Source organism: Simochromis diagramma, unplaced genomic scaffold (assembly GCF_900408965.1).
Source record: "Simochromis diagramma unplaced genomic scaffold, fSimDia1.1 OVJJ01000585.1, whole genome shotgun sequence".
NCBI classification, from domain to species: domain Eukaryota; kingdom Metazoa; phylum Chordata; class Actinopteri; order Cichliformes; family Cichlidae; genus Simochromis; species Simochromis diagramma.
The window spans coordinates 4,704,717-4,727,040 of NW_024387398.1; the positions used below are offsets into that span (position 1 = coordinate 4,704,717).

General features: G+C 38.4%; 1 protein-coding gene across 8 annotated transcripts in view; it reads right to left on the bottom strand.

Annotated features, from left to right (window-relative positions):
* The window catches only part of si:dkey-237h12.3 (teneurin-3), a 132,357-nt gene that overhangs the window by 104,505 nt on the left and 5,528 nt on the right, over positions 1-22,324 (bottom strand). For all 8 annotated transcript variants that reach the window (XM_040010185.1, XM_040010186.1, XM_040010191.1 and 5 more), the window contains exons 3-4: positions 15,082-15,569; positions 12,889-13,164 (exon numbers count right to left, since the gene is read on the bottom strand). In XM_040010185.1, the coding sequence (XP_039866119.1) occupies positions 12,889-13,164; positions 15,082-15,352 (547 nt within the window). In that variant the 5' untranslated portion in view covers positions 15,353-15,569. The remainder of the gene's footprint in view (positions 1-12,888; positions 13,165-15,081; positions 15,570-22,324) is intronic.

Sequence of the window (22,324 nt, forward strand, 5' to 3'; positions counted from 1 at the left end):
GTCATCTACCTCGAACACAAAATACTCCCATACCCGACTCCTACTGTCATTCTTATCAATAAAGTGACACACACTTAGACAATAGCTGCACTAGTCAGCATTTTCTATGTACTTTCCATTTGGTATGCTTTAGGGCATCCTTCTTTTCAGCATGTAAGGATAGAGGAGAATACTGGTAGGCACAGTACTGGTTATGATACTAACAAAAAACCAAAACAAAACAAAACAAAAAAATCAAAGAACAATCGCATCGAATTTTAGTATCAAATGTCATAACTATTATTCTGGTGACATTTGTAATTATGGACTTGCAGTGAAAACAGGATGTTCTGAAACATAGTTTTTAAGTGAGGTTTTAGCCATGAGTCACAGTGATTTGATCTAAAAAGATTTTGACATTCTTTTGGCCAGGTCACCCACCCTTAGCACGGTCAAGCCTGCTCTGGATATAAACTCGTTTTTGTTGAAAATGTACCAGTGAAAATGTACTAGTGGGTAGTACATTTTGTGGCAAAAGAAAATCCAGTTGTAGCCTCTATGGTGGGATAGCGTCTGACAAAATGTTCTGACATGGATCAAAATTTGTTAATTTATTAAAGTTACTTCTGATAACATCAGTGCCTTTGGGTGTAGATTAGGGTTGCATAATTTTGATTGGAGGTGATGGTAGGCTTTATGTTATGCTTTCACTGATGTGCACCGTTTTATGTGACTAACTGTGTTAATTCAGGATTTAGTTTCCAGAATCTTTATATTTTTTATGTATTTGTTATATCTAAGGCTCACATCTGTAGTTTAAAAAATAGGAAAAATATAGTAATGTATAAAAACAAACACACAAAGCCTAGCATGGGTTAATTTACTTAAATGTAAGCATATTAAATAAATAAAAAAGTTAAACGAGACCTGAATGACTGAATACACAGCGGTATATCATGCAACAATCAGGACTGAGCATGTTGCAATATATTTTGACATATTTCCTTTGTAAAAATCACTCTTTAAACAATCATCCAGACTGTTCCTATCTGCAATGATTTTCCTTTAGAGCTGCCATGCAAAACTCTCCAGACAGCTCCTTCAGGTAATATAGAAAAAGACAATAGGTGGAAAATGCTCTAACCTATTTGCCAAATGGTCTGTCATCTAATGCCCTGGTGCTGTTCTATTGTCTAATCCTTCTGCTGAGGCCTCTAAAAGGATACATCGGTCTAATAAGATGAATGGGCTTTGACCCTGAAGCTGCTAAAAGCCAACCTGGCCAATTTATCTGAGTGACCTCTACTCTTGGCAGAGACGGGCCTCACCTCTTTTGGAAGCCTTCAGCAGGATCAATAGCACAGACGCAAAACAATCCAAAACAATGAGCGTCTAGAAGTTGGGACTCAACAGCTCATTGGCTTTTTATGAACCTGGATTATGTGCTTAAGATCAAAGACTAGCATTTGATCATTTCTCTGTATTATCAGTCTCTTTCTACCTTGCCGTATCTCTTTTGTGGTGATAACAAAACCAACAACAACTCCAATATCAAAAGAAAAGTCCTTGAAACAATGTAAATAATGCCATGATGGAGTTTTATTTCACCTAAAAGTCTGCCCTAATTCAATAATGTGTTCTCAAATTCAAATGGCTAATGTAAAACAAGATCAACACACAAAAAAGCTAGCTTTATATTGAATCACGACTAATTTAATTATACAAATATCAATCACACCTAGTTCAGGGCCAGGATTGGTACATTGTGAAGTTCATTTTGAGGGGAAATGAGATTTCGTCGGCTAAATTAAGGATTCTGTTTCATGTTCTGTTTGTTGGTGTTGGGTTGTGTTTAACCTAGATAAAAGGCCCAGCTTGGATGTTCAAGGCAAGATATGAAGAAGAGAGCCTTTTACATGAGAATATGTTTTCTTTCTTTGAGCATGAATCAGTTTACATGGTATACAGTATCAATCGTTGGCCTCAAATCTATATCTGCAAAGTGCTTAGGTTTGCATTGGTGATTAGATGAATTGAACCGAGAACAGTCTGTTACTTGAGTATCCTTCATAGCTCGGATACCTAATGCCTTTTCCCTGCCTCTGAAGTGACCACAGTTTCAGGATGCTTTGCTCTGGGCGCTTGGCCAGAAAGCTTTATGTATTCTGATACCATTCATTTTTAATCAGGACCAGAATATCCTTCCAAACCTCTGCAAGCTGCCTTTGGCTGCGCGACTTCAATTTTGTTATGTTTTAATTGATTTGGCAGTCCTCCTTATTGTTTATAGTGTAAGTTGACTGTTACTATTGCTAATATTCCAAGTGAGAACTATCGCACTACTCATTTGAATATTTCCTATTTTTCTCTCCTTTTCTTCCAGTTGCAAAATTATACTTTTTCCCACTATAGTATGGTGTGAAACTATTGTCTGTTCAGCACATTTCACTCAGCTCTCCAAGCCGACATACCTATCCTCATCTCTGCGTGCAGTGGAAGGATTTCTGAGAGCCGGGGTGGGGAATCTTCCTCTGTGGTATAATGAGTTTGACAATGAAAGTGACACTGTGTCCTCTTTGGACCTTGCCGTGTGATCAATCATAACAATGGCTCACCATTTCCTCCTCTGGATACTGACCTTTCTACCTTAAGGAAAGCAAGTGTGTGAATGTGTTATAGCGTGCATGTGTGTGTTGCTCTCGGTTTGAGTGTGCCATCACCTTCTTTTCAATCAGCCCTTTAAGTCCTTCTATATATCCATTAGAATGTCCTTTAGCAGAGAGTCTTTTTTCCTGCAAAAAGCAAACATGCCCTGAAAAAAATGCACTACTGAGAGAATGCTGGTCTCGTTAATGCTGTCATCAGAACTATTTTGGGCAGGGATAACACACTTGGAAATGTTAGGGAAGTGACATCAGGCTTATATATTAAAAATCCTACCACCTGAACAGCTTACAAGGTGATTGATGCTGTTACTCCAGTAAGCATAACTGCCAACGTTTTATGCAAATATCAACGACTGAGATTATTTTAGGCCGATTCTCTAATGGCTCAGTTCTCATAACAAGTGACAGAAAAGGGAATGATGTGTGAAGAGAGCTGTGAACATGGAGAGATAGGTGACCCTGCCTTCTGCCCTCATCTCCCAGATTAGCCATCAGGACATTTCATTAGTACTTTACTTTCTATATATTCTGCACTTGTGTTTCTAATTCTTTATGTGCTGCATATCCGCTTATATAAATCATCAAGATTAAATAATAACTATCAAACGCATCTCATTATGCTTTAGCCACAAATGTCCCTTGTCAGCAATAAGGGGTCTAGACCAGATTTTATAGCCGTTTTTATGCCACTTTTAATTGTCATTTTATCTGCACCACAGATGTACACACTGTCTTTAATGTCTTTAAGACAGCATAAAAAACCTAATCAATACACTGCTTCAATTGGGAAAATGTTATACAGTAACTGATGTGAGCAAACCGTCAAGAAAAGGTTTTAGATTCAGATTGTAAAATGTGAACATTTCATACTGCTACTGGTACTTTTTCTGGAATCATTTTACAAGATTGTACATTTAACTGTAAATAAATAATAAGGAAAAACAAAATTCATAGGCATATTCTTGCAAATTGGGCCCCATAAAAATTAAGGACGCGTATAATAATGACTGCAGTAACAAATACTTTCAGTACTAAAAAGTTCTATAATATAAAAGTTTTGTCTCGGTTTTATTTATTTTTTCTTCGTCTCAGCACCGAGTACTACTACAGGTGTTTCTCTGAGGGTGCACAGGGCTAGTATATAGCCTAAATGGCAAAACCCAGGGCATAAAATATTTGTGAGCGCACAGCAATAATTTAAGGCAACTCAGACAAGCATATCAACATTTTTATCAGCTCATTTCTTTTTTAAAAATGTGGTTGGACCACAAGAGGACAGTGTGCAAAGCAGTTTTAATAACACAAAAGACCACAAAGAATAAGGTTTGTAACATTCGCCCCCTGCCTGGAAACCCTCTATATTTATATATTTAAAATTCTTCTGTGCACAAGAAGCAGCACACAGCAGGCTATGGTCTGTGTACAAGTTTCCATCAAAAAATTTAGATTATTAACTCAGGCAAATATTACAGACTGTTTGATATAGCAAAGGTAAATTGAGATTGAAACCCTTTGATTTGCGGCATTGTTTGAGCTAGATGAAACACTCACATGATGAAAACTCCCTGAAATCCTGACTGAACTCAAAGTCTTTTAATGAAACATTTATTCATGTGTATAATAGACTCAAACACATTTCCACAACCAATGAAAAGATCCAGCGGTATAATTTGGAGTAAAAATGTGCTTTTAATTGCATGTGTCAAAAATAAAATTAGTGCTGCCCAACACAATTAGCACAAAACATTTCTGCACATTTTTTTGTTACTTGGTCACTTAATTGGACTAGATAAGCGTGGTTTCCCTTTTAATTTTGCTACACTCCTGAGATTATTAACACCACTGCAGCCTTTAGTCTAAAGAAATGCTCCATAACAGCAGGTTATGTGCTTGTGTTCTAAGCAATTAGAAATATATATATATTTAGCGTGACACCTGCAAAGCAGAGGCATTTTTATATTCCAGTAAAACAACTACAACAGGAGAATAATAAGACTTTCAACTTTTTGATTGTGCGCCTCAGTATTGGATGATAAAGGACATAAAACCACTGCACCATGACAATAAATATAACAAATATTCCTGTGTCCCAAGATAGGGGAGAAAAAGGAGATCATAAAATAAGGAAGACATGAGACCAAATAAATTGGCAGGTTGATCTAGCCAAGGGACAACTTTTGAACACCCTGTGTTGATCCAGGAGAAGGAAGAAAATCCATTTTAGCCCATATGAAGAAAAAAAATAAACCCAGAGACCTGACTGTCCTCAAGGTTTGCTTTTGAAGTTATTTTTCTTTCTTTTGTACGTCTTTACATTGTGGTGGCTTTAATTTGCCAGCAACAAATTGGAAAATAACATTCTTCTTGATTACATACTTTACAAACAATCAGTAGCAAGTGTTTACCTATAGGTCTATTTTCTTCACTTCTTAGGAGAGCAAAGATAGATCGATGGATTCACACAAAAACACATTGATGGTCTCCAATTGCAGGAGACATACCAGACATACATGAAGCTACAAAACAAGACAAATGGATCAACGCACTAATCCCAGTTTCTTACAGTGATATTCACAGAGTCTAAATTGGTTTCCTGGCTATTTCCGTATTACACTGTAATGCAATCACTCAATTAGGTTGTGTGATGAAATGAAATGAGCCGTTTTCTCTCGAGGACAGTAAATAGTGGTCCTTGTAATTGACAACTGCGGAGTAATTCCTAATCTTAATAATATGTCCTGTAGTCTAACACATGCAAGTAATTAGATCGAGGCAAGCATGGGTTAAAACAGTGTCGTCTGTGACGCTCGGCTAAATTGAGGAGACGGAAGTCAAAGAAGCAAGTGCTGTTATTCGGAGACTGTGTGACAGAAAATAGATGTTGGACCAAGTAAATAGCTTTTTAAGTTGCAAACACATCTTCACAGCCCATGTAATGCTATAGTGCGATCAAAGATCAAGCCAAATACTGTCTGCCTAACAATTTTGCAGATAAGAGCTCCACTCGAAAATCTAAAATGTCTTAGTGGTGAAATAGTGGCTAACTCTGACATCAACAATGAGAATAAAAGCAAAGTGTACAGTTGCTCCCAAAAAAATCCACAGTCGGAGTTGGCATAGTTACGTCCAGCTTCCTGAATTTGAGCTTGTTTTTCAAGTCTGTGAAAAAAATAAATAAATCTGTATCTGACTGTTATTTGGATAAAATATTTGAAAAAAAATCACACTTTTTTGATTTTGTTACATAAATTAACTATTAAATCATAATTCTGGACTTTGAAGAGAGACTTAAAGTACATTTTGTCACATTGACATCACACAGTAACCAAAGTAACTAAAGAAAATAAAAAATCCCTTTTGCCAAACTATTGTTCACATTTGTAGGAAAGGTTATTTTTAAGTAAGATAAATAATACATTCGTCTTCGTATAGATGATGTTGGTGGAAAATATCTTTGAAGTATTATAGGGAGAGAGTGGTTTCAAGAAAATCTGCTTTTCCTTATTAATATGCAAATTTATACAACAAGGCACTCCAAAGTCTAATCAGATCATCTTCTCTGTGGGGGGATGTTGGGGTGTGAATACAAGTTTTTTTTCACCATGTGTTGCTGTTGTATTAATGTGTTCACCAGAAAGTGTCTTCACACAAAACTACACTGACACGACAAAAGGACAGTCTCACACACGGCGTATCGTGGTGTTGAGGCATGGGACCGATTCCAGTCTCCACACTCATGGACGGACTCACAGACGCTTCCACTACGTGAAGGAGAGCTTGTGGATGTTCCACTGCCAAATCTTCACATGCATAAAGGCTCTTGTGCTCACTGTTTGACAGCATTATGTGCCCTTTTTGAAAGTCTATATTTGAACCCCACTGAGATATCAGTGATGTTTACCTATCACGGACTCTTAGGTATTGTAATAGCCGTGATAGGTTGAAATGTGCTGGAAGGTTTATCTGTGACAGCAGCTGGTGACTTCTTGTTGTGGTTATTTAATGCACGATTGCAGGCAATAGATATAGCAAAAGGTTTATGGGTTTTATGATTTTTTTAAATGTATAAACACTGTAATGTCACAAACAAGGAGCAACTAACAGACATAAAAAAAAGTCTTACAGCAGCAACCGTCAAACATGTTGGCGGAGAGGCTTTAAGTCATAAAACTGTGACGTAAATTAAGGCTTTGAGGGTTTAGTGATTAGGACTTAGTGCGGAGCTCGAGATTGAGCCGTGGTGTTGAAGACTAAATTGAAATTATTTGCAGTCAGTTTGTCGTTCGCTCGGACAAAGGTTCAAATGGCGATGACCTCTGCGCCGCAGCGGTGACCTCTCCTAGACTTTCCAATCTTCTCAAAAATAGAATCTAGAATCTTTTCACATGACTGATGAGCACAACCCCTGCTATGACACCTTGGCGTGTCATCACTGAATCCCACTTCCCCTGTCACCCCAAGCACTAACAATGTGAGCACTTAACTGGTGACAGTGCCGGCGAGCACGGAAGTGATGACAATAAATGATGGCAATCAAAGCATGTCTCCTCCTTTGACGAGGCACGAGATAAAGCTCAGACACCTTCCTAGCCCCATTAACAAGTGATGAAACTGTTTTCTCTGCCAGCTTTGGAGTGTTTTTCAAAACTATCACAGATGGCCAGGCCTTTTGACCCGCCCACTCCCCACCACTCGCCCCCCCAAAATGAGAGAAAAAAACCCAAAACAAACTCTGATGTTATTTATTCTTTTTGTATTCGGCTTGTGCCACACTGAATTATGAAAGTGGTGAGGGAGGTTTTCTTCATGCTACGATCAATAGGCTGATTCTGCTGTCACAATACAAGGCGCATATCTGAGACAGGAGTTTGACAGATGGCGTGTCACCTTCGTCAGCGTGACGCCCTGCGTGCATGCAGGTTTGTGTGCGTGTGTGTGCAAATGTCTGCACTCTTGCTTGATTTTTCTAATCTTAGAGATAAAGTGTGAGAAACAAAGTGAGATATTCGAGTGTGCGTGCGTGCACGCGCGTGCACGAGACAGGAGAGGAAGAGGCGCAGAGTGAGAGAACATGAATACATGCACACAGGGAAGCATGTTAGAGGATGTCTGATACGCTTTCATACTCCCACCCAAAAAGCCTTTGGTGCTTGCTGTGCTACAGCACACTTTGCAGTGACTCCTCTACTGATTTAATTAACCTTTTGCTGGCACTGTTCACACAATAAATTTGTGAGCTACATTCAACTGTAAAATGTGTATGACTGCAATGTGGACCTGTGACTTGGACAAATTGAAATTCTTTTCTGCTACATCCACTAGTAAACAGTCCTTGATAACAGATGTCTGAAAAGACATACAAGGGAATGGAACATTCACAGTGTCCATCCTCCATGAAAGCATCAAAGCAAAACACTTTTCCATGAAAACTACTCTGGACACAAGGTTGAGGTCAGAGCAAAAGATGCTCCTTTAACCAGCAGTGACAGGCATCACAGTGGAAGTTGCTTTTTCCTAAGCAGGGGTCAGCAGGCATTAAGCCCCTCCTACTTAACAATAAACCCTATGTGTAAGAGTTTATACAGCCAGGAGAGCTGTCATGAGGTACTGCAGTTCTGTAGCTGCAGTACCTAACAAGTAAGTGTGAGCTTTTTCACACCCTATTAGGAATACAACTCAACTGGGCCATGCCGTTTCTGTTTCAGGCAGTCATTCATGTTTTATGAGGGGTACAATATTGATTTTGAAGCCTGCACTTCAACATTAAGGTGAAAAAAAAAACACTCTCCATGGTTGTTTTCATTTTTTACTCAGTAGCTATATATTGATGTAATGGTCCTAAATAAATTTAACTATTTACATCACAGCAGCAGTTAAACTATACTATTACAATTTCATATTAAACATAAAAAATGCATTACCGTAAAGTAGTAGCAAGTGCCCCAATAAGAACAGTGTCTAGTCAGCTTTGAAGAAAACTTCAGCTTTGTTTAGAAATTTGTTCATTTATTGAAATGGGAATATTTTCTGTATATTTTTAATAATATATGTTGTTCTAAATGTGTGTTACTAAAACTGGCAGGAAAGCAGTGGAGCAAAAATGGCTGCTTGTTCATTTTTGAGGTGTTAAATTTAATTAATCTCAAAGCTTAATGGCTTATAAAATTACATTCATTTTTTTTCAATTCTGTAAAGAAAACCTGACATTAACAGAAAAAAAATGCATAGTTAGTCCAAATATCTATTTTAATTTCTTAAAGATATTTAAACAAATTCCTCCCACTTCAGTGAAAAGTGAGTGGGATTGAAAAACCCAAGGATATGAAGTGACCCACATTCTGAGCCATGCAAACAGAGTTTCTACATCCTGCAAATGAATACATTCCAGGAAAGGTGGCACTTCAGGATATAAAGACGACACCAAATAGAACAATCCTTCTGATATTTTTTCATGTGCATTTAGTGTTGGAAAAAGAAGCTTAGAAAATACAGCATCATTATACCTGACTATTAATCTGAGTTAAATTATATAAAATTTTAACGCAACTCTTCTCACTTTATTCCAATATACAGGGCAACGAAATGCAGTTTGCATCCATCCAGAAGTGCTTTAGTCATATAGATATATTACAATATATATTAGCAATAATATAGATATGTGAGTATATTACAGAAATGGGTCTATTATGGTATGTTATAATGTACACGGTATGAAGTATGTTGTGAATATTCTATAACTATAAGTATGTACAGGCTGTAGTGAGTACAAGCTATGTACAGGCTATGAACAGGATATAAATATGAAAAACTATGCAGAATATGAAATAAATAACTTTACAGAATCTGAGATATACAGCTATACAGAAATGGGAACTATGCAAGTTGTAAACAGTTGTAGGATTAAAGATTATCGAATGTACAGAATGATTATTTACACAGATTGTGTAAATAATAATTAATAATTAATTGTTCTGTCTCTGAATGCATTTGACATTATTTAAGAGAAATTATTTTTTATTTCCATGCAGCATTGTTGCTGTAGAAAATTTGACTGTAATCTCCTAGTTGTAGAAACTAAAAATAAATAGATAAATAAATAAAATCAGAATTCTTTCAAACATTTCTTTTAATATCCATTTGCCACTCGGAGCGCCGGTACACTCCCCACAGACATGGATTCCTAACTCTTCATGGCTGGTAGATGTCACAGCACTAATGTTACATGAGACAGTAAGTAAGCAACTAAGTAAGTGTGTGTCTGCGTGTTTATATGTGTGTGCAAATATATGATGTGTATTTATCCATAGCAAACTTATCACTGTCATATATAGGGGATGATAGTAAATAATTTCTGCATGATGAGAGGGAGCATATATTTAGAGAGTATCACTGTAGGCTTGCAAATATTTAAAAAGCCAAAGTGTTATTGATTATTGTTGCTTTTATTTTAATTACATTTTTTCCAATGCCATGTTATGTGTAAAAAGCATGATATGGCGCATACCATTCATATAGAGGACAAAACAATGGTGCAATCCATTAGGAAACGTAAGGATGGCTCATTATCACATGGCTATTCATACAGCTACAAGACCAATAAGACAAACACTTTAATCAATCAGTTTTGTTTTCCAGGGATTCTATCAGTTGCTCTGGATTATCTTAAGTGTAAAATCAATGCAAGCTATTTAACAGTTTTTCCCCTCTTTCCCCCTCTTTCTTTTCAATAAAATGCCACCAATGAACAGTTATAATACAATTAGGGGCTTCGCATGAAAGAATTAGACAAGAAAATGTAATAAAAGCTGTACGTTGATATTATTAAAAGGAGATGATTATAAAAATGGATAATCATGAGCATAATGTCAACAGACTTGAACTCAGATGATTCACAGTCTCAGTCGTCTCTTTTGAAAAATAAAGTTCAGCAAAGGTCATTTTTATTTGCAAAAATGCAAATGAATCACTTCACAAAACAACTGCTCTTATTCAGTCTGTGGTCTCCAGTTGACCATCGAAAGCTGTACACTGTCCACTTATGACCACTTTTGGTCCATCTTTGAAAGGTGGAGCTCTTTCTCGTAGAGGTTAACATTTGCAGATGCCGCTCTCTGTGAATGTGCTGAGGGCTCGGTACTTGTCTGTGTCGAACACTCTATAGAACAGAGCGAATTAGAATGAAATATTGAGTTCATTTATGAATAAGTGGGGCTGAACGGCCCCTTGTCGGAGCTTCAGCATGCATATTCAGTTGATGGAAACCTTTGGATGGGTCATTTCTCTTAGCTGCTTCATTAAATAGTGAAAGTCAAAAGTGCAATGCTCCTGACGAAAAAAGGACCAAGATCTACAGAGATGGAACACTGGCCAGGTTTTCCTTTGCTCTGGTTCAAACCCTAGATAATGATAGTGTGTGTGTGAGTGTGTGTGTGAGTGTGTGCGTGTGTGTGTACTTATTTGAACAAACAGGGGGTAGGTAGATTTTTCAATAATACCATTAAATTATGTTCTTAGGTGATTTTGAGTTTTGTAACATTTTTTGAAAAAATGTATGGCAAAGCAGATAAAGAGATAAAGTGTTTATTTTCCCTGCGAAACTAATTGAGACAATAGTGAGTTTAAGTCTCAGTGGGGTGTTGTGCTAGAGCCAATCAGCAGCAGCTTCTTGAGGAGTTTCCAAAAGAAACTCCAGAGGAGGTATGCCAAAGGGGCGTACCGCGGCGTTTGTATAAGTGTGTGTGTGTGTGTGTGTGTTCGCACAGTTAAAATGGTGGAGGCCAGGTGCAATCAAAGCTAGACAGAGAGCATATTGAAGAAATGACTGTTGATATAGTTTCACTCTTGGCGTATTCACCATCAAATATGACTGGAATCGAGCACTAAGGAGGTGAAGGCCATGTTTACAGGCACTTCTGTGGTTAGAGCGGAGCTTTTAGTGACTCATAAATGCACGCAGCGTATTGGGCCAAAGTAAAGGCCAGATTCAGGAACAAACACACGGACTTGAATTCTGATGGTATTTTGAAAAGGTAAAATACTTACTCAGCCCCCTCCCCCGGAGACAAGCTTTCTATGATGAATACTGCCATTAAGAAAATGACTTGTCTCAAATGTCAGACTGTAGCCAATGTTTTTAGATAAAAATTGATAGCACATGAACACAAGACATTTTCCTTTCTACCCTCTCTTTAATGTTCTTGCCAGTAAAGTGTAATCAACTCTAATTATTTAAACTGCCTGCCACTCTTTGAGACCACTGGTTTCTTAAAATAATTAGAGTTTTACATTGCATGTGTTATAATGGCGATGGCTCACACTTTAATGGTGATGAATGATGTGCAATGTCATGAGCACTTTCAGTCATCAACTTCAGAAGGAAAATTTTGAAGCCCTACACCAAAACATATGCTGCTGAGATGATAAAGTTAATGACAGGCTGACTTTGAGCGTAGACAGAAGAGACGCAATGCATTTCAATAAAAGAAAATGATGGATGACGGAAGAAGAAAAACTGGTGAAAAAAGCACTGGATGTCATTTTGCAACAGATTTGATCAAAATGATGTTCCGAAGTGCAAACTAACCTTTCAGTGAGCAATAATAAAAAACAAGCATAACAACAGTAAAATGTGAAAAGAGTGGAACGACATAAATGAGTTTAACAACAACACAGCAATATAGCCATCTTACATGTATTGCCTCCATTTGACGCAACAAAGATTTGCCCTCTTCAAACACAGAACCTCAATCCTCCATCTCAGGTTTCCAGCATGATCAAATTTGCACTTCAAACCATTGTGCCCATTTAATCAGCCATTATGCATGCCCAGTCAACCACTGCAGAATTTCTAAGCAAAATCTCAGACTGAGGCACACAAAGCTATCTTTGATTTAACGCTAGCCCATGGGGAAACTTTATCAAACTCCTTTGCTTCCTGTGGAGCAGGACCAGGTGACTAGCAACTACTCAATCTGAAGGCCCGATTCCTTTCCGCATGCGGCAAGGAATCACGCCTTTGATCCAAACAAAGACAGCTGCAAATGCCTCTCAAGATACCAGCCCCACCAATCGCGTTTTCACATTGTTCCACCAATCAGAGCCTTGTCTCCAGCACCCACCATAATCCAACCTACTGCTGCTCTTTATACAGAGTGATTTCTCCCCCTTTGAAAAGCAATGAGGGTAAGGGCTACAAACAAATAAGCATTTTAAGGTAAAATAATGAAACGTGTGCCACACTCACCCATCTCATTGTCCGATTTATTGTCCATTTCGGTGTCAGTGAGTGTGAGCGCCGAGTTAGAGCGGCTGGAAAGGCATGAATTCTGCCCTGATTTTGCCCCTGTCCCCCAAAGAGTAATGGTACGTTCTGGTGATACAGGTTCATGGTTTTCGGTAGCGACGGGTCCTCTGGAATAGCTGCTGAGTGGGTGGGAGAGGCCAGTCTCGGGGCAGAGAGCCAAGCCTCTGCGAGCCGGTGGCTCACAAATCCCGAGTTGCCTTAGCGAAAATGTCTGCCCTGTCAATGACAGAAGTAGTAAAGTTAACAAACCAAGCAACACCGTATTTAATAGCCATGAGCAGGGCTATTTAAAGAGAAAAAAAACAACAACAAAACTGTTAATCTAAGAGCATGGCGACAAGGCAGGGGGTAATTGCTAAATTAAAGCCTTAACAAGTTCCTCCAAAGCTACTTAACACTCATCAACTTATCAAGATCTACAACTGCATTTCTTTGACTCAAATCACACAAATAGTCTAATTAAAATTATAATAATTGCTATGTTTAAGATTACCAAGTTCCATTAGACAAATAGTCTGAAATCAATATCCTTGGATTAAATTACAGATAAAAAAAAAGTAAAGATGCTAATCACCTAATTATTATGATAGTTTTTTAGAAACTGTTTAAGAGACTGTTTAACAATAAATCACAGCAATGCTCTAAATTAGTTTTGTCTCCATTTCACATTGCTTAAGGGTTTGCTTATTTCTGAAAATAAAAATTAACCTGCAATGCCTTTAAAAGAGTCTGCAGCATGTTTTCAATTGTTTTTTAAATGATGCAGGCATACTGCCAAAAAAAACACAAAAACATCTTAGTTCACCTCAAAGTCCTTCAATTAAAAAGTTCATATTTCAGTTTCATTCATTGCATATTTGATTTTAACCATGAAATGAGCTGTATTTGCTTAGTAGATGCTTGTAGTCAGGCTCAAATATATATGTGTGTTCATCCAGAAACTGCTATAGCTAATTATTAATATTTAATGTAGAAATCATCATAGCTATAATGTATTTTATCTCCAGTATATTTTACCATTTCAAAATAAGACATTTTCATCAGCCTCTGATGTATTTAAAATGTTTTTTAAAATTTTAGTGAAATTCACACAGCTCGATTTTTGTCATATAAGCCATTTTAAAATGTACCAGGATTCTTATGCTATTGTGCTATACGCACAACACATAAAGAGCAAATAAAGCAACTAATTAACAAGAACATGTTCTTTTTCCATCATCAACATTAAATCTGACTTTTACTGTGATGATGTAAGAAACACTCGTTAAGGCTAAATGCCTGGATTTTTAAAAAGAAATAAAGGAAACTACTCTTCTTCCCACAACTTCATCATAAATCCATTTATTCTAAAATGGACACCAATTAGCACCATGAAAATGTAAAAGTGTAATGGATAGTTTTTGTGATTGCAATCTTACGAGCCAAAGGAGTGCCATAAAATAGAATAAACTGCCCAAAGTTTTTAATTACGGAAATTACAGCAGTTTCTAACAGCCAATTAAAGAAGAGGGTTACTTATTGTACATTTTATCTTATTATTTTAACATAGTCCTGCAGGGCTTGAGCATTTTATGAGGTCAGAGTAGCCCACTACATCACACTCAATAGGAATTCTCTGTAAAAGTTTAGAAATATAAATCTAATTTATGCTTTTGTTTGACATCCTTTAATTGTGTTTACTACTGTCTAGCATACTGGCGCCATATTGTTATTTCTTGTCAAGCTTGCAGAGATAAAGTGGGAGATAAAACTGTGGGATAACATTTATTAAACAAACAAGCAACAAAATCCTTGCATGAGCATTCATTTACTAATGAGGTTTCGCACTGTTAGACATCAGCAAATGAACATGGATATAAGGCTTTTGTTCTTTGTGGTATTTACTAAAGTCTAACAACAACTGAAATCTAAGAGCTTCTTGTTCGATTTAGAAAAATGCCACTATAAGATGGAAGACTTTTTGCTACAATCATTTTTTTGTACCCGGTGCCTTTTAAATGATAAACTCTGATGACACTGGCCATGACGTTAAAAAATGACAGGCAATCCGCACCTCTCTGAGCTTACATTTTGTACATTCATCTAACAAATCCTGAAAAATCCCACAGAAGGACAACATTTGTTCTTGCTAACCTGGCCTTGTGTACTCTGCAGTTTCCTTATGGACCATCTCCTTGACTCTTCCTCCAAAGAGCATTCGTGAAGGGTCATGGTCAAAGGCCTGGAGCGTCTCACTGGAGCTGTAGGATTTCTGAGTGGGCACGCGGCAGGCTCCCTCGTCCCGGTCTGATGAGGAGGCGGTGTAACGGCGCTCTCGATCCTTGTCTCTTTCACAGTGTCTCTCTCGGTCTCTCTGGCTCTTGGACAGCGAGCAGAAAGGCCGCTGCTCCCTCACCCTTTCCATGCTGCCTGCATGCTGGGTATCCAACTCCGCTCCCCTTCACCACCAGCACTCTCCTGAGACACTCACCACTGGATTATTTCACTGCTTTACCCCCTCTCCTCTTCCTCCTGTGGCTTTGATTCTCGTCCTGTAACCGATTTCCCCCCAAACCCTCCTCCCCACTTCTGAACCTCTGTCGCCCACTTCTTCAGTCCATTCAGCCTTCCAGCCACTCTACCTGGAAAAGAGAGATGAGGAAAGGAAGTAAGGAGCTCAGATAACACTAATCCATCTGCTTCATCTTCTAAAGCACACACTTATCCCCTTCTCATGGCCCCACCCCCGACTCTACCCCCACACCCCTGAAACCTCACCGTGCACTGATATATACCTCCTTAAGTTGACTTCGCCTCTTAAAAGATCACCTCTGTGTTGCATTTGCAGTCATGTTTATCTTCAGTGTGTTAACTCTAAATATTGTCCTTCAAAAACTTTCAATTCCAGTAATTTCAGTAAGCACTCTGTAAAAAAAAAAGATTAAAAAAACAATTTCTTCTTTTTTTAACTTAAAAGTTTAAAACTTTGCAATTTTCCACTGACAATGCTCCAAAGTTAACATTCTCCGAATGCAAAATTCTGCTAAAATGAAGGATAAATCAACAGGTTGACATGACTAGGAAAGCTTTTACTTTCATTATCACTTTAAAAAGACTTTTATTTAATTGATAAAATTAGAATGCCAAGCCTTTATATGAACATTCAATAAGTGTTACTTTAAATGCACAGAAGAACAATGACAAGATTAGATATTTCTATCAAAATTCATATATATATATATGCACACACACATACATATACATACATAGAGAGAGAGAGGAAAATAAAACTGTGCTTTTTTTTATCAATGTTGACGTTTTATACTTGTATACTGTATTTCCACATACACACAGATCATTTCAATTTACCATTTCTTAAGCTCCACATAATTTCTGCACCCACAACAATAAAGTGAAGGTAAACTGAACTTCATTTGAGGTACTAAAAATCATAACAGAAATCTTTTTTTTTCCAGAACAGTGCCTTTGTTACTTTGAATAGTCCACAAGTGGGCAAGAAGCAGCTATCACAAGAACCATTTAATCGGTTTAAATTAGCAGCAATGAAAGCTCTTCCAAAATTGAAAGCGTTTTTTTTTCTTTGTTTTGTTTTTGATCTCAGAGATTTAAAAAAAAAATCCAGACACAGTGTCAAGAGACTGCAAGGTGATCAAGTCTTTATATTTGACAGATATTCATTTGCATATTTTAAACCAGTGTTTAATTTCATGCCTAAAATAGCAAAAAGACTACCTTTCTCTATTTACCATCCAGGGCAGACAGTAAAAGACTCTAATATCATACAAAGACTTTGAACCAGCTTTGTTTCCCAAACTCTCACTGTAGTATTTGACAACTACAAACACTGCACTAGCTATACATGCAGTTTGTCTCTGGCCACAGAAACATTAGATAAATTGGTGTTAAAAATCCTAACTTGTTAGAAATTCAGAGAAGACACTCTCACTCTGCTCTAAATGTGGACAAGGGGGATGAGAATGTGACTAATCCACAAAAAACCCTTGAGTGGAATGTGGATGGGAGCCGTGGTGTGTCAGAAGTGTTTATTACCAGCCATTTTCCACTGCTTCCTGAGACACACACACGGCGCAGAGTCACACATGCCACACACCACAATTTCATTTCTCTCTTGGCTGAGCTGTAAGACTTGAGTATCAGACTCCTTCTTTCCCCAAATGAGATCTACTTCGTTTCACATCAAGCATCAAAACCTTCCAATGAAGCCAGGATAGCGTACCGTCGCACGGCGAGATAGCACCAGCCCCAGAGAGACGTTCCAAAAACTGAAGCAGTTGCGGGTGGAGTACAGGATGCAGGGATAATGAAAACTGTGAGCTGTTCTAGGCCTCTTAAACTTATTTTTCCCCCCTTCTCCCTGAGTTGCTTCATATCGCTCTGTTCCCCCGATGGGCTGAGATGCAATCAGTGACACACTCTCTTGTAAGGCTGACACTCAACACTCAACACTCCCCCCCACGCACTTGTTTTACGATGCCACAGGCCATCTCAATCACATCTCATCACTTTCAGGAAATTGTACACACCCGTCCAGATTGGCAGATTAATGCACAGGATTCGTCCAAGCAGACACGCCCAGAAGCCTCCTTGATTGCAAACTCCCCCTTCTTTATGGACTTGTAAGAAGATTCGGTATCTGAAAAACAGCTAATGCCACAAGTCTTACCCACTGAGCCACAAGCGACCACTATAGGAGGAATTAGATTTGTGTCCTAATCAGCCTACAAGCCCTTAAGTGACCAGGCATGTCCCCATAAACATTCCTCTATTACTCTGAGGACTCAAAGATGCCATCTTCTTCACAGCTCATCCTAGTGTCCTGCTTCGCTTTATTTCCTCACAACACACGGGGACACTAACGGTTCATTCGTTACAGTTTAAAATATGTACAAGAAGTCACAGAGGCTCTTAAGAGAATTCTGTTTTTCTTACAGACTTTAAGTTTCAGAGGTTTTAAGTATAGTGCAGTATAAACTAGACTATGTAGTATGCATTTACTACATAAAATCTGCCTCTGGCTACCCTACTGAGAGTACATACTAGTGTACACCAGCTCTGTTTGATTAAATGAGGAGAACCTTTAGGGTTCATTATGAATCAAAAATCCTCGGTACATTCCCCGCCCTAAAAAAAAAAAACTTTTCTGTATCATTCACTTCTACATTCCCTTTTACCTTTGATCATGCAGTTGAATCAGGACAGTTAGTCACCCATGACCACTCGGTGGAACAGTCGACACTGCAAAATTAGTGTCACACAGAGGTCCTCTTGCAAGCCAGTGAGGCACGGAAAAAGATAGTTCATGATGTACGCAGCTCAGCTCCACACACGTCCGAACGACTCCCGTGCCAGTTGAGTACGGTCCCCCCGACGCCTAGTACTGTCCTACACCTCTGCACTTTTTTGAAGCATAAACCATAAACCATCTGTATAATAAGGTGTGAAGACACGTGTCCAAGTCAACTGGTTCTTCAGGGCAGTTGAAGAGGTTTCTAATTGAGATTTACTTTTTCCACGTCTCCCGTTTAGTACTTTATTCATCAAAGATGACAGAGGGGATATCTTATGTTACCAACAGATCAGGGCTGGGATTCAGAAGAGATGACCAAAGAGGAGAGAAACCTTTTGAGATTGGTTAAATAAGATGGTTTATAATGAATTAAATGAATGAGAAAAATGTTATTGGTACATTAATCATCAAAAACATAAAAGGATACTTTCTGATACTTCAAACAAGGATTGCTAAGGTGGATCAGTGACTTTCTAGACACCACTGAATCACTGATCTCAAATATTACATAACTAATTATTGAAATGACAAAAAATAACCAGTATTTTTTTTCTTTCTTCAAAAACCGATTTGATTTAAGCTTTGGTTCTAGCAGAATACAGAATCATCCTCCTTTTAATCTGCATCTGACTGTGTGTTTTGATTGACAGCGACCTGACCAACCAACATCTGTCACCGCATTTCAATCCAAATGTTACTAAATTCTGATTATTGCATGTGAGTGCCAACAAAGCCAAGGCAAATGCAAAAGATCAAATAAAAACTAAATAAAATAAATAAATAACTGAAATCTCTCAGGTGAAATAACTAAAGCTGTTCCAACTTTAGCAGGAATAGACAGAAATATTAAGAAGACGAAAGTGTGCTTCTTTTCTAAGATGTCTCAGAACTGATAAGCATGCAAAATTAGATTAATGAACACCTACACCAGCTTAAATTGAGCTGGCGGACACTGGTTACTTCAGCACACAAAGCAAAACAAGAGTAGCCACTGCTGACCAGAGTGCTGAAGTGGCAACTATTCACCAAGCCTTTGTCCGGTAATTATATTTCCGCAGGGCGGCTGTACGTATCAGCTCAGATCTCCCTGTTGGTGACCTCTGTAAATAATGATAATAAAGAGCGTACTTGTCGTTCCTAGTGTGTCCCTCCAAGACAATTCACCTGTCACCAAGTGGCCTGGCTGGCCCCTCTACTCCCCCCGAACCCCCTCATCTTGTTATTGGCCGTTTGCCGGAGCACAGATCAGACGGCTCTCAGCCACGGGGAGTGGTGAGAGCAGTAGATGGAGCTTGTGGAGATCAGGGCTGGCTCTCTTCAACACAGCCAGCACCTCCAACAATAGCCGCCTCTGACAGCTTTGCATAATTCATCTTGTCGAGTCTCTCTCTCTTTCCTCTTTGACGCTCCTCTCTGCCTCTCCTCTTTCAGTTTCTCTTCAGTTCTTCTGCTTTTTTGTGCCTCCCAGCGCTTGGAGAAGGGGCGAGGGAGAACCAGGGCAGTGTTCCATCAGATGCTGCCTGTTTCCCCCTGACACTAGTGATTTTGGAGACACAGAAGTGTTTGTCTGCAGCGTGATGCCCAAACTCTGAATTCTGGATGCCATCTGAACCAGATTGTGTTCGTTCTTTATCGAGGCTCAATGCCTAAATTCCTCACTGCAACAAGAACTGTAGAACTATTACCTAAAAATACCCAGATCAACATCAAAATTGTGATTTTTTTTTTTTTCTTTAAGTGCTGACGTGAATCGTGGGGAATCTGACCAAATAGTGCTGATATGCCAAAACGACATTTTGGTATAATTCAGTCTTTATAAATGTACAGATTCAGAGAGAGAAAGGCAGTTAGGAAGTGGAGAAAAGACAGCAAACAAAATCATGACAGCATTTACCAGCAATTAAATTTTAGCTGCAGCTATATCCTTAGTATACATGGTGACGGATGAGCTTACCACACTCGGTGCGACTCTTAGGAAACACGATGAAATCCTACTCCATGCTAGGTCTCTCGTCTCGGTGTATGATGCATATTCACAAGTAGAGTAAAGTGATGCAAATCTCTGGTACAGTCACTTCACATTATTCCAGGCACATGGAGCTTTAAGCTTCATCCCTCATAGTTGCAGCGCATTTAAAAGACAAACAGAGGTACTGTGACTATGAAAAATAAATCAAAAAAAGCTGAACTGAACTCAAAGCGTTTTGTTTTCTTATTTTTCCTGCCTGTCTCTAAATCACAGCGGTCAACGTCTAATCTTAACCATTTTATTGTTCGCCTTTTCTGTGTTATATGTGTGTGTGTGTGTGTGTGTGAATTAAATAATAAAAAAAGCATGTGCCAGTCCCAGGATACAACACAATAAGCTGAGCGTGGATGTTTACAAATCCCTCAAATAATCCTTCACCTGTGACTCATGTGAGTTATATATTCATTGAATCTTTAGTGGGGAAATTGCAAGCACAGCCAGATTCATTTTTTAAAATGTAATTGCTAGGTGTGGACAATTGGAATATAAAAACCCAGAGCTTTATAATGTTTTTTTGCAGTATCTCCTTGTATCTCAAATGGTAATAACGGGTTATTCAGTGAATTCGCACACACAGGCTACAGCATTTATCTGTATCCAAGGCTACAATTATTGAAGCCAGTTCTTATCAAAATAGGTGCTCCCTTCCATATCACACACCCAATTACACGAGACAGTCTTAATTCAATGAGCCACAGTTTGCTTTTCTCTCAAATTGGTATCACTGCAGTGTTATTTCAAATGGCGGATCTAAAGAAGTAATGATGTCCATGGTCATTCACTTAATTGAGAATCTTGCAAGACACTGTCAACAATTATCATCTAATACTCGCACAAAATGAATTGACTCCATTGCTGACAGACTTCTACCGTCCTGCAGCAATTTAAAGAGAAATCCATGATCGAGCCGCTGTTACGGAAATAAAATTAAATTGTAGCGATGCAGCTGCAGAGTAACGATGCAACAGAGAAATCAAAAAACAATTGAGGAGGGCTGAAAGAAGCCGTATCTGTCCACAACAGTAAACTTGTAAACAAAACATAATGGGTAACAACAAAAATGACGCTGACAAGAATAAAAACTTCATTGTAGACATCTTATTTATTTAGACTGGAGTGCATTGTTTAATTAGAGATTATAAGTCCAACATCAGTCTTGCCTGACAGTCTAATCTGGACATCTGTAGAACTACTGTAGCCAATCAACAAGCACTCAGAGAGTGGATGAAAATCATTACTCAAACTATATTTTAAATTCTGCAAGCATACAAACCTGGCAACCAGATAAAAATTCAAATGCGCAGAAATATTCTAAAGTGCTGACATTGGGTGTCATTCAAATGCATCTCACACGATTGTACCACAAACTAAACCTCCCTCTTTTAGGATGTGCAGGAGGAGATGGAATATACGCAGCAGTCACATAACAGCGCTAGACAACCGAAGAGTATAAGGGAAAGCTTCAATGGAGAATACTGCAATGGGAGCGCAATACTCAAGAGCTGCTGCAACTGCTGGAAAACATCAAATCTGACCAAACACAGACATACTGCAGTAGCGGTTAGTCTTCATAGGCGTTACAAAATAAATCAATGTACCTACGCCAATACTACCGAATTAGAAGAAATTTTAAAGCACACAATGAAAACAATTTACAGAGAATAATAGGTAGAGAGCGTTTCTTCTTTAGACCAATTGTGCCACATAAACCCTACGATACATAAAGAAACTGGAGGGTTTTATTCTCTTGTTGTCAGCTTTTTAAGGCGTATGTAGGTCATGATGGCACACGATCAGACTACTGAGAGACTGCAGGCCTTATAAAAGAAACATCAATCTGAAAATTCACCACATCACACTGGTTTTTCTACTTCCAGGGGTGAAACTTGTAGAATCTGGCCTGTAATGATCGGCCAAGCCTGAATTCTGAATGCACACTGCTCTCCGCTGGAAGTCAAAGATTGCTGACCTGTATACCATTACACCAAATCAGATGCACCAGTTTTACACTCTTCAATGCTCCGATATTCAATATTTTC